The sequence below is a fragment of the Clarias gariepinus genome, chromosome 9 (genome assembly GCF_024256425.1).
Source record: "Clarias gariepinus isolate MV-2021 ecotype Netherlands chromosome 9, CGAR_prim_01v2, whole genome shotgun sequence".
Classification (NCBI taxonomy): domain Eukaryota; kingdom Metazoa; phylum Chordata; class Actinopteri; order Siluriformes; family Clariidae; genus Clarias; species Clarias gariepinus.
In genome coordinates, this window is record NC_071108.1 from 7,675,909 (window position 1) to 7,703,439 (window position 27,531).

Here is a 27,531-nt window from a genome sequence, read left to right on the forward strand (position 1 = left end):
TTTGTCAAGATCCAAAATGAGGTCAGTGCTGTTGGTAAAACAAATTTGAAGAGACAAACCCCGAATTAAGAGTGGTGGCACCATGTTGGATGGAGCATGCAGAATCATTGCCTTAAAGCTTCGGGCTCTCTGGTTCAATCTGTAGCTTGGGTGAAACACAAAAATATGCCACTAGGTGATTTGTTCATTCAAAATTTTACAAGGACTGGCATCTCATTTAGAGTGGAAGGTCTTGATTCTCAGCCAGGATTTCCAAGAAAAAGCTCTAAACAGGCGCCAGAACCCTGACCAAGATAAAGCGGTTACTGAAAAACCACACACAAATAATTGCACCTTCTACTATTTTCCACAGAGTGCTCCCACCTTCACAGTCGTCAACCGTTCTCCAAATCCCACACCTCACACAATGCAATCAAGCTCCACTCCATGTGTCCTTAGCACACTGCTTTGAAAGGAAATGAAAGGTAAAGAGGAGGCAGATGAAACACTAAGATGAAAGAAATAGACAAGTGAAATTGGAAAAGACTTTTGAAGCTCTTGGTAGTGAAAGTCATTCAGCCTACCTTGAGATGCTTGAGTTTCACTGCACACAGACAGTCTTACTTTTTGTGTCATCAGAGTTTCTGTGATTTTTTTTTTTTTTTTTAAGTCTTGCACTAGGAACATTCAGAAAAACTAGAATCGAGCTTGAAGACGATTTCCTACTCATGAAGGCTGTTGGTTTTGTCCCCCTGGTAGGTTAAGACTGACACTGATTATTATAGTATTATAGTTTCAGGCATGTATTATTAGATTATAGTGAGCATCTGCAATACATGCCTTTGTGAATTAATAGTTACAATGGAAATGATAACGGATTAGATCAGGAACATTAATATAAACCTGTGATTTGCCTTGCGGCTGAAACTACTTCCAGAGCTGCTGTTAGACAAATTTAATTAATACCTTCTGCCAAATCAAAATAGAGATTCTAAACGTGCTGTGGTATAATGAACGATAAGGTTCTCAGCGCAAAATACAGAGAAAGGTCAATGTCGCCACCAAAACAGCTCAGCTTCCTCAACAAGCCTTTTCTCCTAAGCATTTTAGAGATTTCATAAGATTTTTTTAACTTCTCCTAAGATGATACCGTACAGCTCTGTTGTCTCAGTCGAAACTCGCGGTTTGGTGTTCTGACCTCTCAAACCATCACTGGATTTATCACACAAGCGAAGAGAGTTTATGTGAGATTTTGGATTTAAGGCACTCTAGTTTTGATGAACTGGAAAAGGGCTGTATTTCAGGAGTGCTGCACCCAGTATCAGGTAAACCATTAAGTACTTCTTGCCAAAAATTGTTCAAAAGATAAAGATTTAATATAATGGTTTTTTTTTTACAAGCTTATACAATCTTATACTGTAAAGTCAGGACTGTTCACATCCAGGGCTGGATTGCCAGTGTCCAGCACAGTCAGGGATTGTTCTGCTCAAACCCAGATGATTCAACTGCCAGTTTATTGCCTGGTTTGATGAGTGTCTTTAGGTATTGTTAAACCGAGATTTGATTTTCAGAACTGGATTAGAAAACCCCTTGTCTAAGTACTGTATAATATTGTGCTTCCTTTTTAGTCAAGCTTAACATTTTTTTAAAAGAACATTATTAAGAAGTTGAAAACCCAAAACAGAAAAAGTACAATTATAAGGGGGGAAAAAATAATAATAATGTGTGTGTGGAGTTTGCATGCTCTATCCGTGCTTGGTTTGTTTTCTCCCACAGTATAAAGACATGCAGGGTAAGCTACAGTAATTGCCATTTCTAAATTGTCCGTAGTGTGTAAGTGAATGTGTGAATGTGTGCCCTGTAATGGATTGGCACAGCATCCAGGGTGTACCAACCTTGTGACCCATGACCCTGAACAGGAGTAATAATAAAAAAGATTAAGCATGTTACTCATGAGCAGGGTCCCTCATGAGTTGTAAAATAAGTATGCAAAACATTAAAAATAAATAAATAAATACTATCATTAGGCAAAAAAGGTGGTATGTAAAAACCATAGAAACTGCAACTGATGTAAACTAACATAACTAACGATGAAAGATCATAAAGTAGCAACAATCATGAAGCATTCCTGTGATCTGGTGCAGAAAAATGCAAAAAAAAAAAAAAGTATGTAGGATGAGAAACGAATAAGGTAACAAATTAATGCTAATTAACCATTTTCTCCATTTGGATAGCTAGGAGAAGGTCTATAACGTGGTGTCTGCAATACAGTTTTGTCCTACCCTCTGCCCGGCTTCACACCACCCCAGGAGTGTGAGAATCGTCTCAGACACGGCTTCTGTCAAAAATGCATTAGGCATATCTTTGGCTTCTGGGCTTTACCCGGCACACCTGGTGGAACCATAATGATTTCCTAGAGTGGCAGAGATCACCTCCAGCAACCTGGCCGCAGCAGGAACGTGAGCAGGAATAGCTGCACCTGGTGAACATAGGGGGCTAGGCTAACACATGGTATGTTGCTAGCATTACTCTTATTAGCTATAAAAACAGCGGCTTGTTTACTTCAAAGATAGTGGTGGTGGAAACATCAATCCTTTTTAGTTATTTTTAAAGCTATAGCCACTCAATACTCACAACCAATGAAGAAATGATTTTCCTTTCCTCATGCTAAGCAGCCTCATGGTCTACTGGTTTTGTTTCATGTACTGCGAGGAAATATTTTGGGGGTGTTGTCAACGTTGAAACCAAGTGAAAGGAATGGGGGTAATTTTTTGAGCTATGTTAAACTTTAATTTCCTTGTCTACAGTATATAGTTCTTGTTTATAGATGTGTTTTTACTTTATCTTTTGTTAACTATTTAATAATCCATACTTAATAACTCAAGTGTGTAAATTAACAGTGTGCGCGTGGGTTGTTGAATAGAGCCTTTTGATGAATCTTTGATAGGAGTTAGAGTTGGCGAACATCCAAATAATCATCAAAGAATACTTTCTGCAGTCTGAACAGTACATTCAATACATTTCAGTTTAAAAGAAAGATTTTTCTTTTATACGCTATTTTTCTTTTAAATTCTTGGTCAGAGTTTGTGAACACCTGACTATAACACATGCTTTCTGAACATCACATTTCAGATTTAGTCCCATCTCTGCTATTATAATAACCTGCACTCTTCTGGGAAGGCTTATCATTACATTTTCGAGCAATGGCTGTGGGGATTTGTGCTCATTCAGCTACAAAAGCATTGATGAGGTCTGGCATTAATGTTGGTCAAGAAAGCCTGGGGTGTAGTCAGGGCTCTGTGCCAGACACTCTAGCTCTTCCACTCAAAGCTTTGTAAACTGTACACTTTATGCACAGGGGCATTGTCCTTCCTGGACAGTTTCAGGTCTATTAGTTCGAGTGAGGGGTAATTGTAATGCCGCAGCATACAAAGACGTTGTATACAATTGTGTGCTTTCAATTTTGTTGCAACCGTTTGAGGGATAAATAACATACTGAATGGGTGTCATGGTAAAGTGCTATTGATTTTCACTTTTTTATCATCAGTACCTGAAAAAAGGCAAACTGTATTGTAATGCTTGGAGTTTACCATATGCATAGTTTCATGAAACTGTGTGTGTGGAACAGGTGTAGGTACTGTATATAAGCAAGAAAAATAAGTATTGAGGACTTGAGTATTTGGCAGTGGGAGTAAGAATTTTTCACTAGGCCATCTTGAAATTCCTGAAAAAGTAAAGTCTTTTCTGGTACTGTTGTCTGATAGGAAGATTGTTCAGTAAGTGGACATGCTGATGTAGATATATGCTGATATAGAAATATTTACAACAGTTAGCCATAACATTTAAAGCATTGTCTAACATTGTGCTGGTCCCCGCTGTGCCACCATGACAGCTTTGACTCATCACGGCAAAGGATCAAAAAACCTCCAGCATTAAGATCTCAGCAGCAGATCCTGTATATCCTGTAAGCTACTGGGTGGGGGCCTCTTGGATCGGACTTGTTTGTCCAAAACATCCCAGAGAGTTTTCGATCAGTTGTCCAGAGCACTGGACAATTTGGAGGCCGAGGCAACACTTTGAACTCTTTGACACATTCCTCAAACTATGCCTAAACAATGTTTGCAGAGTGGTGGGGTGCAAAATCCTACTCAAAGAGGACCTTTAAAGAGTGTACTTGGTCTATGACAGTGGTTTAGGTATTGTGTCAAAGTACAATCCACGTGAATCCTTGGACCTACGATTAGCAAGCATAACATTGCCAAGAGAATCAAACTACCTACAATTAAAGCATTTAAAGCATTGTCTAACAATCTTCTCATAGTGCATCCTGGTGCCATCTCTGTCTTAGACTAGGCGCTCTTCATCAGTCAAGGACGCCTTCTTCCACTGGTCCATGGTCCAGTTCTGATGCCAATGTACAGTAGGAGTTTCTGTTGTGCACATGGGTCAGCATGAGTGCTCTGCAGCTACAAAGTAAGCTACGATGTACTGTGTGTTCTGATATGTTTCTATAAGAGACGGCATGAACCTTTTCTGCAATTTTGTACAGTCGCTTTCCTGTGGGAACAGAGTAGACGAACTAGCCTTCCCTCCCCATTCTCATCAGTGAGCCTCAGGTGCCCATGACCCTGTACTGATAGTTTTCCTTGGGCCATTTATTTGGGACAACTGCACACTGAGAACAAACCATAAGCAATACTTTTTATATATATATATAGAAATGCTCTAACCCAGTCATCTAGCCATTGGATATTGTCTCTTCTCAACACCTCAATTTGCAAACAGACTGTTAAACGTGTTGCCTAATATATCCCACTCCTTGACAGGTGCCATTGTAACAACATAATGTTATTCACTACACCTGTCACTAGATTTAATGATCTGGTTGATCAGTGTGTATTACTTTTAATGTAATATATAATTGCCTCATTGTTAATGAGCTGCTAGTGTGATTTGAATATTCATCCTAAGCACTGGCAAGTTTCCGCAATGTTATAAAAGCTTTTAAAAGTTTTGTTTTGTCAGAGCTGGCATGCATGCATCCCTCTCTCTTTCTCCTTCTTTGTCATTGCTAAAGGCTCTATGGCATTCGCACTCTTTCTCTATTTTTTTTCTCTCTCCCTTTTTCACTTAACCTGATGCCTGTGTACTTTTTTTTTTTTTTTGCTTTCTTCCCTCCAGCTCATCTCTCTGGACCCATAGGTTAATTGTGCTCAGGTTCCTCATGTCTTATTGATTAGTAAATAGTTGAGAGTTTCAAGCTAATCTTCATCGACAGCAGCAGTATCCTGCAGCTCCATTATCAGACAAAACTGCAGGGTTCTTCAATCCATGGGAAAGGGCATCTCCCTCGGCATCCAAACAAACACACCGACATGGGTTCTATGCCCAGACTTTAGGTCAGTGCTATAGGCCAGGCTTCTTTATGGCGCAGGAGCCAGAATAACCAGCTGTGGGAAATGTCATTCCTCTTCTCATAAAGATTATAAATCTCAAAGAGATTACATTCAGTGACTGACAGGCCTGTCATTCCACATTTGTGGACATGAGCACACACATGGTCAATAAAACACAGTCTTGCCCTGAACAGAAAAATTAATAATATTCTAGCTTTGTCTTTAAAGCATTGTTGTCAGTAGGAGCTGTTTGAAAATTAAATATGAGGATCCATGCTGTTATAAGAATACAATCAACAACAGAATGATGTGATGTGGGCTGACAAGAAGTGGAGTTACTCATATACCCCCCAAAGGTGTTTATTTTTTCAGTAACAGTACAACCCAAAGTTTATGTTTATATATTAACTACAATTCAATAACATATTAGCGAATAACATTTTGTCTCTTTTTACCATAAAATAAATTAGTTCCTGTTATTACTCGCATTACTGCAGCGATAAACCGTCATTTCTTCCCCTATTCTCTTTTTTCTTTTTTTTATTGAAGGAATTCCAGCTTGTCATAGTAAGAAAAGAACAAAAACATGTAACATTGTCCAAGTTTTTGTCGCTCTGATAGTGAAAAACGTACCGGCACTGGAGACTCCTCCAAATGTTATAAATTAAACTAAAAACACTTTACTGAAAATTTCACCATAACCACAATTAAACATTTTCCTTTATTAAATACAAACACCTTTTAAAGAACAGGTCATTATGTAGACCGTCCACAACACAAGCTGTGACGCATTGATATAACAAGTGTTGTAACTTGTAAAAACTTTTGCATTAACAAAATAATTTGTGATTTCAGTTACAGTAGGCAATGCTGTCAGCTGGAATAGAAGGTTAATCAATATCTTCTGACCAAGCGGTATTGTGAAATCAATAGCGTTGTGTTATAAGAGTCAATGTGAATCGCTTTGACAAACGTTCTCTATCTTCTGATGCTGATAAAGTAAAAGGAATCTTGCAGTAAATAAATAAAAAAGCCATTTATCTTGTTTAGGCTGGAAGTGCCTGAAAAGAAGTGATCCATCATATGCACACAGAAAGACATCCCCATTTACAGTAGACACATACCCTACTATGTAAATATCAGTCAGATTAATAGACCATTTACATGTCCTTTTCTATAAGAAAGAGTCACATTCTACTATTCCTGGAACTGCTTGACACATCGGGTATTATATTTGTGTACTTGTCAGTGGACACTATTTTTGCTGGAAATCTACTGTATATGATCTCCACCCCCTGAATCCATCATCAACTCTGTCAGAATACAATGTAAAAGAATACTTTTCTTCATATATTTTGCTGAAAATCTTTCGTTGGAATTTACAGTACAACCGGAGTGATCATGAAAAAATTTAAATAAAATCACAATTAAAACAGGAGTAGAGGTGGTGGCATGTCAGAATCTGTCTAAATTCATCAAATAAGGCACAATCTTCAGTCAAACTTGCTATATTCAAAAGGTTAACTGATAAGTCATAAAGGAAATGACATGATTATTTCTTCTCTGATATAAACCCTCAGTACCTAATCAGCTATCAGAGTGTAGCTAGGTGGCTAGTAACTGTAAATGCTTATCTGCTTTATACAACAGTTAGTTCCGAGTGAGTAATCTGATTGGACAAAAGTCATACCTTGTGTTGTGATATAGAGCACAACAGCACTGGAATGTTTAAATACATGCATCACTCTACATGTGTCACGGGGCGTCTGACAATTGTTAATTAGACTCGGCAGCTTAAGTGAAAGTTGGAAGGAGAGAAGAGCAGCTGCCTGCCAAACCCAGTCACAGAAACACTGTCAGCAGGAAAACACATCTGATAACGTTATGCTGTCTTAAAAAAAACAACACCTCTTTTGTAACTGAAATATGAAAAGAAACGTACAAGACTTACATGACTGTCCACAACCTCCATGGTTTATTATATTCACCTTTATAGTTTTGATATTCAGCACAACAGCAGTCCCTCTTATGTGATGTTGCTATAAGTCTTTTAGGTGTTTCCATTGAGGGGTTTCACGTCTGATGCCCTTTCTAACAAATCACTTCCATTCCATCCGGGCATGGAACCGGCACTCCATTCAGTGGCTGGGGTTTGAGCATTGGCTGGAAATCAACCCTGGGCCTTCTGCATGGCCTACCACTGGCCACCAATGCCCTAGTCCATCTTATGTCACACTTTAAAATTTTCCCCATAACAGCCTAAAGCCAATAAGGTGTGATTAATCAAACTTACAGAGATGTTTTTTTTTTGACATCTGGGAAGGTTCAGTTTTGAAAGAAATATGTCATTAATTCAGGATCTCCTTCACATTAAGGGCTGTAACTGTTCCTGTCTTACTTGTATCTACTTTCCAACAACTGTTTCTTATATCTTGGCAGTGCTGCACAAATATCCCAGCCAGTAATCAAGAAAAGGCATCCTACCAATTAAATATAAAATAAATTTTCTTACAGACAGGGGCATTCTGGTTTGGGGGAAAGTGTAGAACAAGTTGAATGTGCCTTCTGAAAAAATGCTGCAGTATTAGTTTTCCACCAAATGCTGGTTTGAGCTTGGCTCATTTTACTGGGATATGAGCACAGTGGCTGAGTAGTAATGCTGATTTAGTAACCAGCCCCGTCTCAAACCAGTGCACAGAAATGCATGAGTGTATAGTTTTTAACCACTGTGAGCATTACAGCCCAGGAGGTGGTGAACATCCCTCAGTGTGATGAACATCAATGTGGCTCAATGTGGCCTTAACTTCTAAAATAAAAAAATTAAACAAATTGATAAACTCTAGGATGTTTGTGAGCCTGGCCTACTGCTTAACATCATCCTACACAAAATCTCCGTATGTGGTGTACTGTAGTTCGGCTGCAGCAGAATCAGGAGTAGAACACTGCAGGTATCTCTTTGCCATGACGTAATAATTCATTAAAGCAATATGACAAACAAATCATGAAAATAAATAAATAAATGGCTTGGTCAACAGCCAAGATAAACGTATAAACCTGAAGTTTAAAAAAAAACATCTCTGTTAGTTTGATACTCATTAAAAACTGCAAGATTAACAACTCTAACTGTAAAAATGAAAGTACGTAAAACAGTTGAAACTTGTTTTTTTCCACCCATAATGCCATTTTAGTGACATTAAAGTCTTTTTTCAAGTGAACGACAGACAGATAAAATACCACAACACCTCACCACCACTAAGAACATAGATACTGAGATTACCCTTTACCTCGCCTACACATTTACCTCTGGTTTTACCGAAATAAGTCATATTTTCTTGAAACACTCTTAGCAGAAATAAGGCACCAGTTCCAGGGGCAAACGAGTAGGATCTGATAATGAAATAAAGCTTAATAGACACTTTTTAAAATTAGAAATGTGATTATTTTAAAGGTTAAAACAGCACCATCCAATTTCATAAGCTAGAATCATTTGTCTGGTTGGCATTAGTGTCTAATGTTATCTAACTAAAGTATGTATGTTTGGCAGTTTGTGCTTTTGCTAATTATTGCTAGTTTATTTGAATTAGCAGTACAATGCTAAGTGATATCCACTTTTTCTTTAAAAAGTAGAAAATAATTTTTATATGTCAACAGAGCAAAATCCTATTTCATAAGTTAGGCTTTTTTTTTGCCTAGTCAGCATTAGCTTAGCAAACTAGACTAACTCTTTTTGGTAGTTCGAAAGAATGATAAGATTTAAAATAAATAAATAAATGAATGAATTAATAAATAATCAGTTAGCTAGTTTGTTTAATTTAGCAAAATTATGGTACAGTAAATCCCTGTTTTTGTAAACTAGAATGTTATTTCTGTATGGTAAGATAAGCTAAGTGGCTATTTAGCATTAGTCTAAAGTATCTAACTACACTATGTCTGCTTGGCAGTTAGCTTATTAATACTAAATCATTTGAATTAGCAATAATTAAAACAGTTAACAAAATCCTATTTCATAAGCTAGCCTGGTTTACCCAGGTGAAATTAACTAACTAGACTAAGTCTGTTTGGTAGTTAGCTAAAAATATTAATCTTGATCAACATGACCAGCGCATGACTGAATCATACACTCAAGCTTTAACTCAAGTAAAATTAATTTTAAACCTTCATAAAGGTTTCTCTAACTTTTTCTACTTTTTTACTGAGTAATAATGTCTACAAACAGCGTTCCTGCCTTCTTTGTAAGGTAAATTATAAATTATATTTGCCAACACTTCAGAAACAGTTTATTTCTAACAGCTGAATGTTTATCTGAATCTGGAGCAATTACCGACTTCAACATATTGTTAACTGCTCAGCAGGAAAGCAAAACATCCACTCCACAAGCTTTTGCATTTGTCTGCTGAAATGATCAGACAGTATATCTGTAAAAGCTTTGGTTAAAAAAAAAGAAAGGAACTGAAATACCATCATGATAAGAATCCCTTTTATGCAAGTAATAATAACAAAAGAAAAATTCCTGAAAGCTGAATTTACCAAGCCAGTGTTCCCCTGTAATCTTGCCAAATCCCTCTTTGTACGCAGCCCAATCTCTGTAGAAGTTTACGGAGCCGTCTTCTCTGCGCTGGAACACCTGGAGGACAGAAATATGAAAAATCAAGATATAGAATTTCCTCTTAAAGATTTAAAGAATGATGCTGGTATCATGCAAATAGCTATATACATTTTTATATATGATAATAAACACTACAGTAATAATTAATGTGTTTTAGACAATAAGAGTGTGCTTGTCAACAGAAACATATAATATTTTGTAATCGACATGTATTTATTGCAGATTTTAACATTCCAATGAGATGCTGATTTAAATTGATTTCATACAGTTACATAAGTGACATCTATTTATACAGTATTTGACTTGAGTAAAAATATTTGTGTGCAATCCAGGTCTCTTTTCTAACTGCACATGAACACTAGTGATGTAAGGAGACCAACGGACCAGATATTATTGTAATCTAGATATTATTGTAATTCTTGCTTCTGTTCCTCCTTTAAAAAAAAATATTTAGGAAACTAATAGAGTGCCAGGCCGATGCCCTGCTCTCTGACCAAGTACAGGTTTAATAGTCATATAATACACCAAGGATGGCTTCCAATAGCTGTGGCCTTGCACCTTCAAGGTCAAGGGATCACGTCTTACTTTTGCATCTGTTATTCCTGTGCTCCGTGGATTTTCTTTGGGCAATCTAATTTCCTCACCCAGTCCATAGACATGCAGATTAGGCTAATTGCTGTTTCCAAAGCAAGCTCCGTGAAGCACACAAATGAACACTTTCAGCGTAAACTGGAACTCTGACTGCAACCCAGTCCTCATTGTACAGGTCAGTGCCTGGCTTCAGTAATGCTCTTGTGGATGACTGAACAAAATCCTTATGGCAATGCTATAAATCCAGTGGAAAGCCTTGAGAAAGTGGAGAATATTATAGAAGCATAAAGGGACTTAATCCGAAATGAGTGTCACATACAGGTGTGAGGATCAGGTGGTTGTTTTTATTTATTTATTTTTTTTTGGATGTAAACTAGTGTAAAGATAGACCTAAAGAGAATTTAAAGTGTAATTCAAGCAATAATCAACTCCTGATGCACTTATAGAAGATTAATCAAGCAAGCAGTGGATCAATACCTGTTGAAAATGGCAGTAAAGAAACCAAACCAGACTTGTAATAGAAAACAGGATGGGCAGTGCTAGTTTATGTGCTCGAAACTGCTCCATAAGGGTAAAAACATGCACTCAAACACACACCTATACACACAAACACATCAGGGAACCATATAGATTGAATCCAGAATGTTGTCGACACATTCTCTGGCCTGAATTAGAAATCAGAATATTGTCTCCGTGGGTGTGTTTGTCAGCGATCGACAACCTTCTACTGAAAGGAACTGCCTGTGCCTTAGCACCAGCTCATTATGGTGGTTTAGCTGTTACTGAAGGCATGTCTGTGTGGATGTATAGCGTATAACATTCCCCAGATCCCACATTGAGGCCTAGGAGGTGCACCTTTCAAGCATCTTGGAAAGCAGCACAGCGCTTCTCTTGAGACAACATGCGAGGCTCCGTGCGAGGTGCTCGGGGCTGCATTTAAAATGAGTAGCTTGTGGTTCGACTCCGAATAAATCCTCGCTTTCAGTCCTCCTCCAATCCACAAAGGAACCAAAGAGATTTTAATTATTCACCATAATCTCTGTAACTACTTATCGAGTCACCTTTCTGAAGCAAGAGCTCTAAATCTTCATTGCACCCCGAGAACAAACCTATTAAAACATAGCAAAAAATTCCTGTGTTTTAATAAATATTTCATAAGCATTGATAAGACTATTCCTACCAGGGCAGCATGGACTGGCTTTGATTTAAAAAGCAATAAGATGTTAATTTAAAAACAGAAAGCCTTGCCTGAGCACTGCTGCGTTAGAGGTGATTGACTGTGAATGAAAAGTAGCTTTGGGTAATGTCTCCGTAGCAAACCTGCTGACTGTACTGTCTCCTATACTGAAAGAAAAAAAACAACGCACACACATGCTATAATAGTTTTAGATGGAGTGGGATTCCTGAGTTTCTTTTCACATCCACCATGAATCCGCTTTAGACTTCACACGGTGTGTCCACAAAGCAATTTCTCTCCATATAACGAATGTCCACTGGCAGCAGAGCACACAATAGCTGACACCAGTCTTTCAGTGCAGATGAGCTTCAGCAGCAGATTACACTGCTTTGTCATGTACCCCTCTTGTATAAAGGCTTCAACACAGACGAATGGCGTTGCTAAATTACCAAAAAAAAAAAAAATGTAATGTCTGAAATTTAGTCTGAGTGCATAATTGCATTTACAAATATACAATAGCAATCTCCAGCTCTGTGTGTAGCTTCACACGTTTATTGTTGTTTTAATTGTAATGTTTGTTGAGGCGCATTAATTAAACAGATGAGTAGTCCTTAGTCACTTAAATCCTTTCATGACAGAAAAGTATGATCTTAAGCATGTTATATAAAATGTGACCAAAAAAAAAGGATAAAACCCAGAGTTCCATAAATAATTGAATGCGTTATTATAAATACTCGCAAATAATCATCACCACAATAGTGTCTGATAACACTACAGCTTCATTGCTAGGCAACATTCCAGACAAAAAAAATAATAAATTTTATATATATATATATATATATATATATATATATATATATATATATATATATATATATATATATATATTTTTTTTTTTTAAGGTTTTAAAAAAAGTTTTACAGCCAAAAAATCTATTTTTATAAAACACACTTATATAATACCAGTCAAAAGTTTAAATTTATTTTATACATACTGAAATATACTTATACTAGAACTATACTGATAAAAAAAAAAAAATATGAAATATCAAATATGGTATTAGATAATTAAGAAACAACAATAACACTCAGTTGTTTGTCATTTTATCACACAAAGGTCAGCTGTTCTGGAACAGTTCTTCGAAAACAGTATTGTCGCATGCGTGTGCAAAACCCAAGAAACACAAAAAATCAAGCACTATAATGAAACTGGCTCTCATGAACACCTTCCCAGAAAAGCAAGACCAGAACTTACCTCTGCTGCAGAGGAGAAGTTCATTTAGAGTCACCAGGCTCACAAAACAGCACCTCAGATTAGAGCCACTATGAAGACCTCACAGAGCATAAGTACAGTAGCAGACATGTCTCAATATCAACTGTTTAAAGGAGATTATTGCATATTTTAGTGAAAATCAGGAAAGAACATGAAATTAGAAGACTTATATAGACTTTTGGCTGGTAGTATGACACATTTGCTTATAAGTACATTAAGTATAAGGTAAGGCTTTTAAGAAGTTTTAGTACTATCTATTGTTAATGTAAGGTCTTAAGGATTTGCTTGATTTATATGAAATAATAATAGACGACATATATATACTGTACGACAATATAATGATGTGTTTTTCTTGTTAAGTAAAACACATTAAGTATTAATGTTCATTTATTAATTTAATTTATTTTTCATCTTTTAAAATAAGGTGTATAAATCGTATATTATGTTTACTGTCTGCAGCATGAGTCCCTGTGAACATGAGCTGTTCTTAGAATGAGCGCCTTATTATAAACCTGTGTGTTGCTTCGGCAACCTACTGACTAGACTGATCAGATTTTAACAGACTAATCAAAGTTTAACAGCACTGGAAACTCTCACTCACTCACTCACTCACTCAGTCATCGTCAGTACCGCTTATTCCTGTATGCAGAGTCGTGAGGGGCCTGAAGTCTATCCCAGGAGACTTAGGGCACAAGGCGGGGTACACCCTGGACAGGGTGCCAATCTATCGCAGCGCACACATGTACATAATCACACACAGTACGAGGAAATCTGGGAATGCAAATTAGCCTAATCTGCATGTTTTTAGACTGTAGGAGTACCACAGTACCACAAGTTAAATATCATGCAAGGGAAAGTAGAAAGTCCTCCATTTACATTTCTAATGAGGTAAAACTACAAAAGTACTTAACTTCAAATTTACTTAAGTATCAAACGTCTTTGTCAAAAGTAAAATCTCTCTCTCTCTCTCTCTCTCTCTCTCATTAAACATTTCACAGAGGCAAGGCAAATCACGCAGGTACGCATAATAGTCAGCTGGTGGTTATATCCCAGCTTCAAATACTACGCACAACTGTGGGACAGTATTTAACACGTACAATGTAATACATTGTAGTGAAGTAAAATTAACAGATATTTAAAAATAAAAAGTATTCACTAATAAAACTCCTCGAATTAAGTACCCATATAAAATCTTAAATATTAATATTAAATACTTAAATACAGTAATGAATTAAATGTACTTAGTTAACCTCTAGAGTGACATTTGTTTCAGCACTTGAGTTCATTATATTACAACTTAGGCAATACAATGAACTCAATTTTTATTTCATTTGAACTATACACACGTGACTAAGCAACATTTTTTTTAAAGATCATATAGGCAAGAAATAGAACATATTCATGACCATAAAATAATAATAATAAGAAGAAGAAGAACACATACAATAACTATGCAGTTTAAAATAAAGTGACATGTGATAAAAAAAAACTCTATTAACAGCAAACATACATTTTATATCAAGGGTTAGAGATTTAGAGGTAATGAGCCACATTTGAGACACCTTTGAGAAAATGCAGAAAACGGCTAAATCTCATTTAAGTCTTAAAGACAGCTCATTTATATTAACAAATATAAGCACTAGTTTCCTATATATTTATATTTATTATTTAATATATTGCATTATATTTTAAATTATATTGCCATATATATAAATTTTCCATAAGGGATATAAGGCTATTAAATATAATAGTAATATTTACTACTTGTAAGTTTAAATGATTCTTCGCTAAATGCAGGACAAGTTCATTTGTGTAAGTGTGTGCGTGTGTGTGTATGCATGTGCGTGTGTGTGCGTGGGCCTGCAGCAGAGATCTTCATTTCTTTGGGGTGTTATTGGGCAATAGTAGGTTTGGTTTCATATAACTGCCAACTGAAAACAAAAGGAGAAAAAAAAAACAAGCCCTGCTGCAAAAAATGACAGAAAAACAAAGCATGTGCTTCAGTTGTTTTCCCCAGCAGGCTGCTTTTATAGCCAGGAAGGTACAGCAGCGTGAGGATAACAATCTACTGCCCTGACAAACACTATAGCCAGTGAGCACCAAATGCAGGACGCACTCGTCAACATGTCAGTCAACCGGCCCCGCCTCCTCTGTTCGGGGGCCAAGGAGAGAGCAATAAAGGAACGAGTGTACCCACAGCCACACAGCTGGGTCCTGTCTGACTCAATAGTGCAGTTATTGTGTCCCGAACTACTGCAGGCCTCCTGTAAGACTCGGAGAAATACATGCTCTGTGACTGCAACGATCGATCCACTTTATTAAATGAGCATCACCCCAAAATCTAGCAATACTACACAGACAGGGATGTGGCAGACTGAAAAAGGTATTGTTGCGTTTGCATTTTCTTTCCAACTTACAGCCTTTCTATATTTCCTTACACCATCCAAATTACAGTACGCACGTCAATCAATGACATCATTCAGCTACGTTAACAAAACCATTAAAAGTTCACAGAAATGTCTTTTTAAATCTTTGATCCTCAGTTTGCACTAATGACATGGCAGAAGGACTTCTCTCGCTTCTAAAAGTGTTTAAAATTGCAGAGGAGGAGACAAAATCAGTTCCAATCTAATCCTGTATAATCCCTTAAATCTCAACAAGTGGCATTCTTCAGTCCAATTGATGTGTTTTTGCAGTATAAGAGGCTTTTCAATACACAGATGCACTCCGGCAGCACAAGATTAAGTAAAAAGAACAAACTCTGCTATTGCACAAATTATTCTGCCTTATGAAACACATTAAAATAAAAGATGTTATAATGTCACTAATCAGTGCAACGGTAGAAATGAATGTAGTCCAGAATGCCTATTGTACCAAGTGCAGCATGACAGCATCCATTTGGGCATTTAATTACGACTGCGACCATGAGTAATCAAATAATGCAGCACCAGGATAATGGAAAAAGAGGAAGGAAGAGAAAGAGGGCAAGAACAAGCAAGCAAGCAATGATTCTGCGCTGTTGTATTTTTTAATAAAAGGACTGACCAGGTACAAAATTACTAAATGAAGGAGAAATTACTGTAGACACTAGCTGTGCACAAAGATGGGTAGTAACGAGCTACAGTACAGTACATTTACTCGGTTACATTTACTTAAGTAACTTTTTGAAAAAAATTACCCCTTAATTATTTTTTTCACAAATATCTCCAATGTACAGACATGGCAACTTTAGTGTTTAGAGTTTTATTATATGTATAAATATATATGCACAGTGAAACCTCGATTCATGAACACAATATGAAAAAATCGGTTCACGACCAATACATTTGTCTAAAATTTGTCTCTAAAGTCCCTGGTTTGAATCTCTCTCGGTACTCTCTGTGCTGAATTTTCTAATGGGCTGCTTTTGGGTTCTCTGGTTTCTTCCCACCTTTTAGAAACATGCCGGTGAGGCAATGTTGCCCCCTAGGCGTGAATGAAGTGAGTATACTGTGTCCCATCCAGTATGTATTCCCAGGATGACTCAGAAACCAGCACGATCCTGACCAAGAAAGAGTGATTCATTTTGGGTTTTTTTTTTAAATGACTAAAAAGTTATTTCATGTTAAAGTAATTGCTTTTTATATGAAACTATATACTTTAATATTTTATTTCCATCCCTTCAGCTTTGATCACAGCATGGTGACCAGTTTCTGGGTGGAAATTCTCCCAGAACCACTCTCTCACTTCTGTTTGAGTCCTAGAATATGTGCATGCCATCAGGGAATAAAAAAAAAAAACTTGGTCATTCAGGTCATCAGCTGGCTTCATTTTATTGCCACGTAAAGTTGCTGAGTCTAGAAATGATAGATCAACTTAAAGTAATGGTTATTTTCTTTTTTTCAACTTTCAGACGGGTCTTTTGTTGTGAGCTGTGTCTGTGTGTGTGTGTGTGTGTGTGTGTGTGTGGGTCTGTGTGTGTGTGCAACCAAAAGAATTGAGAAAACAAACATTCCCTGCTTTTTACTCTCATTTTTTGTATTGGCTGGAGTTTAAACAAGCCAACGAAATATTTTCCCTAATGTGACCTCATATAAGAAGAGTCAGTCCCTGGTTTTTCGCTCAGCTCTGCAGTTTTCTTGCAGAGTGGGACTCATTTACAAGTGGCTCATTTACATAGACACTGAAATGGCGAAAAAAAAATGGTCTTGAAAATGTGTAAAATACTTTTCAATGCTTTTTCTTTAATTATTATTCTGAAAGCTCAGTAAAGTCCAAATGTACTTGAACCCAAAAAAAAAAGGACTAGGTGGAAAAAAAAAAAAAAACTTGCCATGATGGCAAAACAATAACACATCGCTTGGACCTTCATCACTGTGCCTATTTCAGTAGCCTCTCAAACGGCTGTATGATGAACTAGAAATAGAATTCAAAGTTTCCTTTGCCTTCCTTAGGGGCAGTTGGCGTACCATGAAAAAAGGTGCATAGCTATTAAGACAGCGCACCACACACACACACACACACACACACACACACACACTTCAAAGAACCGGGCTTACACAGGCCACTGAGTCACCGCACACCTAATCATCTCAGGCTTTTAATCCAGAGCAGGAAACTGGAGATAGCACATTTTGAAATGATGCATGCCACTGACGTGAGAAGACTCATGCTGGCTCATTTCCCTTCACGTTATGGAGTGTGCTTATCCGGTACGTCCAATAACTCCATTCCCGACAAAAGAGCTCCCACTTTAAACGAGCGCTCTCCGTCGCTCTTTTAATCACTGCAGCAAAACCGCACAGAGACAGAGAGAGATGGAAGAAAAAAAAAGAAGAAAAAAAAACTTAAGAGTTATCATCACCATTATGACCCTGATTTAATTTGCTGTCCATCACTCTGCATGATTTCTAATTAGAAATGTCAGTTGGAGAGCTTTACAGCATGAAAGTTCCAAGAAGAACATGGCAAAGAACAGAGGGATTAATATACCCTCAGTGCAATCTGTAAATACTTGTTAATTATGTAATATGCAGTCTGTGCAATTAGATTGAAGAGGGAAAAGCGGCCAGTTGAAATCATTGGGACCATCTGCAACCCATTAGCAATTAAACACCCTGCTAATGTGATTCAGATTGAATCCTGACAATGGACTTTCACAGCTTTTCCTACCAGCGAATCGTGGAAATCCAGTCGAGGTTATCAAGGATTATCCAGATAGCATCTGAGGTGGACATCTACAAATACCAGCAGTGTCTGTTTTTTTTTTTTTTTTTTTTTTTTACACAACACTTAACACTCTGCACCTACAGTACATTTGTTACATAAATGGGCATTAAGGTTATTTGGAAGACAAACTAAGTACAGTAGGAACAAACATATACAGTACAGTAGCAGCTGGGCTTAAACTTGAGCCTTGAATTATGAGGCAACTTTTTGTTCTTGTCCTTATTAGCAAATGTGGCAGATGTGGCCATGTTTTTTTCTTTAAGATACGGAGTGTGTTCTACAGTATGTTGAGCAGCTATACATTCTCAGTATGAAGGTCGCATGGCTTTGCTGAGCATTTAAGCTAACATAAACACAGCTCTTTTTCTTTATGTATGATTACATTTACATTTACATTTAGGCATTTGGCAGACGCTCTTATCCAGAGCGACTTACATTTTTATCTCGTTATACATCTGAGCAATTGAGGGTTAAGGGCCTTGCTCAAGGGCCCAACAGTGGCAACTTGGTGGTTGTGGGGTTTGAACCTGGGATCTTCCGAACCAGAGTCCAATGCCTTAACCACTGAGCTACCCCTGGCCCTGGATTACCAGACTTTAAAGTAATATTCACATGGCGTATGACCAATACAACAGCCCTGTACTCATTTTTAACTATTTAGTAGAAGATAGATGAGATGTAATATGTACGTATTCGTATATTCTATCGATTTGATTCAAAAGCATTAAAAAGTTTAAAACTGATTTATTGCAAGCAGCTATTTCTTACAGGTTAAAAAAAATTCAAGTATAAAAGTATTCAATAAAAACTGAAATGAGTTGTTAAATGTGTAAATGTCATGCATCATACATGCTAATCTTTTTTTTTCTGCCAAACTGGACCAGTGATGGAATCACCAGAAAGTATTTGCGGAAAATGCATTTAGTTTCAGTTTGCTGAAAAAGCTGTGGTATATTTTTAAGGAATTTTAAACCATTTAACAACATGTCAATCGATTCTGAATCAAAAGCTAAGTCGCTAAATTGCCTGAACCAACAAAATATTGATTAAACTACCTCATCACGGCTCTAGCAGACACCTGATCATAACACCCATACAGTACTGTATGTAGACACAATTCTGGGTTTTATATTTGTAAGTCAGGTGTGTGCAGTTATTTAAGAAGGAATGCATGATGAATCCATCAATGCACATGTCACTAAATTTATGGAAATTGCTGTAATATAAAATTAACTGAACCAAAAAAAATGTCACAAAATATCAAATTGTGGTGCAGACATTGGCAAACAAGCTCGGAGTGAAATCAGCCGTATTCTGAATTTTTTAACTCTTGGTCCTGTTGGTCTGCCTTGGTTTTGATTGACATCACATTTGGAAACACTGGCTCTTAATAAATGCATGGCCACTTTTGAGACACCTTTACATCATACTTATACTGCTAGGTTAATCATCTCTCAGCAGGCCACCTTTTCTTTTCATTATTTAAATGCTAACAATATAAAGGGCATCGTTAAACATATGTGCAACCAATGACATTTCATTCACAAGTGGAAAATACTCCTGTGCAAAGACATAATTGGATTTTTCTGTCTTCAAGTTTAAGAAAAATGTTTAGAATCTATAATATAGCGCTCTACGTTGTTATAGTCCATCCGTTTGGGTTTATGCAAATGGCGAAAGGACTGTCAACCCGTAATGTCTTGGGATTAATGAAGCTGCTAAAAGGTGACAGCGGGAGCTGGTGTTGGATAATGAAGTTGGACAGCAGTGATGTCCTCAAGGCCTGCTGGTTTACTGAGGGAAAATTTTATTTAAAAAAAATAAAAACAAAACCAAAAATGAACCAAAATTCATTGTGAATCCTATGCGATTTATTTGCAAACGTATAAAGCGCCGACTCCTGCTGAGTTTGAAAACAAACCCAGGGAGCTTTCAAACTCTAGGGCACTCAAACAAAATTTGTTTGCTACTTTTACTCAAGAAATGCGACACAAAGTGAACACTGTCATACTTCTGACCAAGCATTTGTGCAATTCCCTTATGGTGAATATTTCAGTAAAGGCACCTTCCCTCCAGTCATATAACCATTTGATATAAATAAAGGATCTCTCGTCCTTTTAACAAAAAAAAGTCATAACATCAATAATACAATATTTTCTTGCAAATGGCATGAATTCTGTCACTCAGGCAACTGTGTGGTTTGAAAAACAAGGATGAATATAATTTTTGAAGCTAGTTGACAGTAGCATCCAGGCTATAATTGCAAAAAAAAAAAAAAAAAAAAAAAAACAGAGAGTGAGAGAAATAAAGAAACAAAAGAAAAGAAATACTATTACTGTGTTCTGAGCGATCAGTGGCCAGGCTGTCTGATTAGGTATGCAGAGTTCAGTCATTTTAAAATAACCCTAAACTACAGGCTTGCTGTTCCAGCATGGAGAATATAAATAGAGCAATTCCACAAATCCTTGGAGCTTCAGACCTTTAGTGGTCATGCAAAATTCAAACCACAGAGATGGAAAAATAAAAGGAGAGGTAAGCCTCTCTAGTATTAATGTTCCTTTTATCTCTCATCACCTTTTACCGTGCCTGCATAAAAATGGACCCTTTTTTCACCCTTCTGCCGGGCTGCATCTCAGAGTTTTGAGTGCCGTGAAATATAGCAATCGCTGAAGAACAGACTGGACCTGCGGATGGCAAGGAAGACGCAAGAAAGTCTTCTTTTAAGGAGTTTTCCCTCTCTTGCCCCTATCGAAAGATAAAACGTTCCAGATATAGATAACTCAAGCGAGATTGATGCCGTTGCCACAGATTTCCTCCAAACACACAAGACTCTTGTGCTGCTGCAATTTCTATCCTGATACTTTCCTGCTTTATCTTGTATTTAATCTTGCTTTATCGTTATCTTGTCTTTCAGGGAGACAAGTAGCAGACATCTTTCAAGTAGCAGAAACCGTTTAGTTGATTGCTGTCTCTCAAAATATCTTTTGATCATAGTCAAGGCCATATTTCAAAAACAGAAACAGTCTGTTGCTTTTTGTGGCACTACCTCAACATAATGTATTGTTGAAAAGCACTTAGAAATGAGTCATACTGACTTTGGGCAGCTAAGATGGAACTTTTCATGTTTAATTTAAAAACACTGGAAATTTCTTTTGGCGGTACAGTGGTTTAGTGGTTTGCATGCACAAAGACCCAAGGCGGGAATCAAACAGGCCTGGAGATACATCGGTCTTGGGTCTTTGGATCTTTGTTTGTTTGCATGCACAAAGACCCCAGGGTTTGATTCCCACCTTGGGTCTTTGTGCATAAAGTTTGTGCATATGTTCTCCATATGCTTGGTGGGTTTCCTCCAGGTGCTCTAGTTTTCTCCCACAGTCCAAAGACGTGCAAGTTAGCCTAATTGTCATTCCCAAATTGTCTGTAGTGTGAGTCTGAGTGTGTTAGTGTATGTACTATATGTGTGTGTATGTGTGCCCTACGATGGATTGGCACCCGTCCATGATGTCTCCTTATATAGGCGCTAGCCACCCCGTGACCCTGTATACAGGATAAAGCAGCATAGGCGATGAGTGAGTAAGGAAATTACTTTTTGAGGAGAGCAAAAAACAAAAAGGTTCTGGTTTATAAAACAATGGATCTGTAAATAAAATCAGTATAACTAATAAATAAATTATACACGATTAATTCACCGAGGCATGGGTGGTGTAGTGGCTAGCACTGTGGCCCGTGCCAAGGGTTTTGATTCCTGTCACCAGTCTGTATTTGTGGAGTTTGCATGTTCTCCCAGCGCTTGGTGGGTTTCCTCCAGGTGTGAGAGATTGGCACCATGTTTAGAATGTACCCTCGTGCCTGTAAGGATCAACCCCTAGAGGGCGACAAATGCCCAGACCTGTTGTGTTTTTTCTGTAATTGTTTAGTTGGGAACTTCATGTCCCAGACTGCACCTGGGTCAGGTAAATAAAACGCCCACCTGAACCGAGGCAAGGTGTGGCAGAGCTGGCAGGGCTGCAGGCTCGCCGAGCCGGCAGACTTGCTGGAGGACAGCGAGGAGCAGAAAGAGAGAGGAGCAGCAAAGCTGGGAAGGCTGCAGGCTCGCAATCCGGCGGAAGCCATTCAGAGGTGACACAGCTAGAGGGGTTCTCATGTTCCGATGAAGAGGTCCAGGCCGAGGAGGTCAGGCACATCAGAGGCGAAGGGGAATCCCAGGAGGAAGGGTCCTGAGAACTGTACAAGTTCTGGGCAAAGACGAATGAGGAGCACATTCAAGACCTGCGGGAGCAGGCTAGACAGCTCCAAAACCTGCTCGGACAGCTTCAGCTTCGCGAGAGCCATGAGAAAGGCTCAAAGCTTCAGGAGAGCAACACAGCAGGTCATGATCGTCACTCCCTTTCTCCGCCTCCGCCTATTCTCAACGGCAACGTCGACGTGTTCCCTCCACCTCCGCTGTTCGATGTGGAGGACTACGCGCCGCTGCTAAACGGAAATGACGACGGGTTTCCTCCGCCGCCTTTGCTCGACGTGGAGGACTATGCGCCGCTGCTGAATGGCAACGACAACGAGTTTCCTCAACCTTCGCAGCCTTTGCGGGAAAGCGAGTGTGGGGAGTTAAGGAGGACCCTGGAGAACATCGTCCTTCCTCCGCCTCCCGGCTTTGAGGACATCGCTTCAGCTCCGCAACCTCCAAGAGCGGCGAGCGTCGTTTCAGCTCCGCATCCGCTGAGCCCTGAGAGCGTCGCTTCAGCTCCGCTGCCTCCAAGAGCCACGGACATCACTTCAGCTCGGCAGCTTCGCAGCTGCCAAGCTCCGCGATCGTCATGCCCGTTCCGCCACCGGACTCAGCTGACAGCTGGGCGGCCCGGCTCTAAAGCTCCAACACCAGTGCCGTCACCCAGCTTCGGGCCCATTGGCCCAGTGAAGCCGCTCGGCTTTGGGGATCCCGTGATGCATGCACTGCAACCCGGCCCAGGGCACAAAGTCAGCAGCCTCGGGGTCAGAAGTCCAGACAGAGATCCTTGGGGGGGCAGCCCAGGACCTCCGTTAAAGCTCCGGATTAGCATTTTTAAGGGGGGGGGCGGGTACTGTAAGGATCAACCCCTAGAGGACGACAAATGCCCAGACCTGTTGTGTTTTTTTTGTAATGTTTAGTTGGGAACTTCATGTCCCAGACTGCACCCCGGTCAGGTGAATAAAGCGCCCACCTGAACCGAGGCAAGTAATTAAGTGAATGATTATAAATAGCCCGTCTTAAGTTCTGTTTGGCGTCTAGCTTTTGTTATTATAGTTATGTTGTGTTGGTGGTGTTTCTGTAAGTTTTTGCCTTAAAAATATCAATAAAAGACATCTTGCCTCTGCGACTATGCCATGCAAACACGCACCACAAGTACATGACAGTGCCCTATGTCTCCTGGGATAGACTCCAGACCTCCCGCCCCCCGTAACCTGTACAGGATAAGCAATATAGGACATTTCACTTTTTTAAAAGTGAAATGTCCTATGTCCAATTTCACTTTGCCCTAGAGATGTTTAATGGATCTGTACCGTAAAGCAATATAAAGATTTTAATTATTGCTTAACCCATTATTTAGCCCATTTCAACCTTTAAAAAATGTATGTTGATTAAAAAAAAGCAGCCTTTTAAACTGAACTGAAGTGCAAAGTAATCAGAAGTTATAAAATGCCAGGAGGTGACTGAAAGGGAAACACTGTGTGACCCTCATTGTTAAATGAGCTTTGAAGCTCCAACTGTCAGTGCTGTATCCCACAGTGCAGCGGGAGACTGTTAGCACAGCTCAGTGGAAGCAGCAACCTGACGCAAACGCAGCATGTCACTGTGTGAAAGAATCTCCTGAAGCTTGTATCATCACACAGTTGAAATAACTAAACTCAAAGTGAAAAAAGAAAAAAAAAACATTTGCAACACCCTTCACATCCTATGCAAACACTTGCAATAAAAAACACAGATCCTTCACAAAGCTCCAGATCTTTATGAAAGTTGATGCCACTTGCTGCTCCCTAATTTTATAAAGCTGAGAGAAGAACATTTCATTCACAGCCTACAGACACTGATAGAGATCTAGCCTAAATCAAGATCATTATGCCCTTTACCAAGCAGCATGATAAATAAAGGAAAAGCCTTGAGAAATGAGCTTTGCAGCTATACAACAGCTACATTTAAAGGAAACCACTGCAGGGATGAACTGGAACACTGATTGTACCCCAGGCCATCTCAATCAACATTCATGCCTGACCTCGCTAATGCTCTTGTACTGTAGCTCAATGAGCACAAATCCTCACAGTGGCATTCCAAAAACCACTGTAAAGCCTTATAGTGGAAGGTATTAAAAAAAGCAAAAAAGGGACTAAAGCTGGGATGGGATGTTTAAAAAGCACATATGGCATTACAGCCTTGTGTGGCCCACATTATTGCCTACAAACCATTGGCTATATAGTGTATCTCAACCTTTGTATGGATGGGATTAAAAGATTACAAGATTGGTGGTGATCTTAGCACATGTCCATTGGATCCAATCTATTAGCATATAGTCATGTCCCCACTGCATTAAAGAAGGCAGGTGCTATTCTCATTCTGCACTCAAACTGTCAGCTGTCCTCATTCAACTTAACCTCTTAGCAGCATTTGACATGGTCAGCAAGAAGACACTTTTGTCAATTCTCACGAGGTTTAATCTGTGGCACATTTTGGCAATAGTTTGCTTTTTATCTGGATCATTGGTCAAATCAAGTGACATTGAGAGAAACCACTTTCCACTGGTGTCCCACAAGGGTTAATGCCCGGGCCTCTCTCGTTCTTCCTCTATATGCAACATCTTTATAATGTCACATGAACCTCTACTTTCCTCTGACACTCATGTTTTCACTCAGATCTGAGCATAGACGGCAGCTCATCATCTAAAATTTATTCTTAAAAAAAAATTAACTGCTGTTTATCCCATGTGATTCAACTCAGAGGTCAGGACCTTGTCATTAACTTTCACTTACTGCACACAACTGTCTTTTTTTTCCTCACGGTTAATCTGATTCACTAATGTCAATTTCACTTTTACAGCTGCAGAAAGATTTGTTCATTCCTATACACACAGGTCACTCAGGTGCTTGTTCAGTCCCTCGTCATTTTGATACTAGAGTACTGCACATTTCTCCTGGCTCGCGCAATTTGACCTTTGCAACTGAACCAGAACACAGCTTTTCTTTTTTAACTCCATTGCTACTCTCCCTTCACTAGGTCCCTGTACAGATGCTTGATCTACAAATCACAGATTTACAAGGCCAAAAACAGACTAATACACACTTATGTCAAAGCCCCTATCACACTCTGCACTGCAGCATGCCATCCTACAATCCTGTAGAACTGCCTAACTGTTTCTACCATCTCCACGGCAACAAGGAAGTCTAAATAAGAAATACATTAATCAACAAATCCAAATAAACTTTAATCTAAATGTAAACATGAATGTAAATAATATATAAAACATAAAGAAGGTTTTCATTTGGTTGACCCTTATTGTACTATACATGTAACTAAGCCTTAAGGAATAAGGGTTCCTAAAGGGTTCCTTGCCTTCCATAGTAGTTCTTCTTGCAGGCTAGTATGTATATAAGATGAGATTTTCCATTATCTATTAATTCTATGAGTGTATGCATTGCTTTACTTTATATTAGGGTGAGTTTTACATTTGCTTGGCACTCATTTGTTTTTCACTGCTCCAGAATGACTGCCTGGCTGACTGAAAAAAATATACGATAACTGAAATACAGTATCTATTTATTTTAGTACCTCTGCAAAGGTTTGACATTTAGGTTTTCTATTTTAATGGGGGAAATATTATTTAATGTGACGTCAGGAAATGTTCTCGGATTTGATGTTTATTTGTACTGATGGTATTAATAGACCTACATTCTCAGAAAAAGTTTCCATGCATGCATTTATTCTTAGGTCAAAACAGCACTAGTCACATGCAGTAATGTGAAGCTTGGGTGTAAAACAAAACAATTTGGTGTGCTTTATTTAAAGACATGAATAATTCGACGGATCTTTTATCTTCTAAGCAAGTGTATGGCTATAGTATACAGTACAGTATCTTTTGCACTAAATCATGAGGCAGTAGGCAGCAACCAAAGCAGCTTGGCAGGCTGGATGTGCTGTTTATCAAATTTGTTTATAGTTATATTAATATTTTTTTTTCTTTTTGTCTTCAGAGCAAATTATGTATTGAAAGAGTGCCATTTACAAATATCATACAAAGCACCATTTTGACATTTTCTTTTTCCTTCAAGTCTCTCTGGTGCTCATTGATTTGTGGAAGTTCTGCCATCGTAGTTTTTAGGGACTGCACCTGTGTACATACTGAGGTAGAACAGGGCCATTATTGCAGACATGCCTGACAGCCACAGCTGTTCCACAGATGTTTATACATCTGATTTTGGCAGCAAAAGTATCTGCTCCAATTAACCACTGTTTGTTTCGGAGGCGTCCTGCTTTCTAATGAATTTTAGACTCTCTTGGTTCATTTTAGCCATCTTTCTTTTTTCCCACAGAAAAAAACGGAGTGGAAATTAAGTACCGAGAGAGGGAATGTAAAAACAAAAACACTCTGAAGGTCTTCCTTTTGTATGTTTTTAATAAACAGAGCTGTGACTGAATGGGTGTGTACATTAGAGAGTCCCACTCGATCTTTCTCCACACCAGTCGTCAATCTTCTCCACCTCCCTCCTTCCCTTACTTCCTTCTCCATCCTCTATCTCTCTCTCTCTTTCTTTCTCTGTTCTGTTGTTTGAACTCAATCTGCTCCTTTTCAGCTCACCCTCATCAGCAAAAACGCTGGAGGCCAGAGATGATGAATAGAGGCATTGCAACTATTAATTCCTCATAACAGATTCATTCTTCCCTTCTCAGGATCCCACTGATGTTAATGTGCTTGAGAGGGAATGAAAACAAGGCTAACAATTTGTTCAGAACAAAGATACAAAGAACATTTGACTAAAATGAGAGTTCCACTCCGGTTCAGACATGGAAGAAAGGGCAAAGAAACAAAAGTTTTGAATTATTTAGAATTTCTTGTCGAATGATGGTGTAATGACATAACTCTTTGTACAGACCTTGTGCAGTCACGTGACGCAACATGACGTCAATCAGAACAGCAGACGGCGGAAGCACAATTAACTGACTTTGTATTTCCATTGATGATCAAGTTGGAGGTGATCACCTGACAGGATCACCTGATGCTTTGTCAAACTGTAGCTTCTGTTCTGTTAATTATTTTCATACGTAGTATGTTGTGACT

At 38.5% G+C, this 27,531-nt stretch overlaps 1 protein-coding gene across 2 annotated transcripts in view; it reads right to left on the reverse strand.

Moving 5' to 3' along the window:
* Positions 1–27,531, reverse strand: part of LOC128530787 (fibrinogen C domain-containing protein 1-like) — a 136,077-nt gene that overhangs the window by 37,029 nt on the left and 71,517 nt on the right. For both annotated transcript variants that reach the window (XM_053504914.1, XM_053504913.1), the window contains one exon: positions 9,903–9,999. In XM_053504914.1, the coding sequence (XP_053360889.1) occupies positions 9,903–9,999 (97 nt within the window). The remainder of the gene's footprint in view (positions 1–9,902; positions 10,000–27,531) is intronic.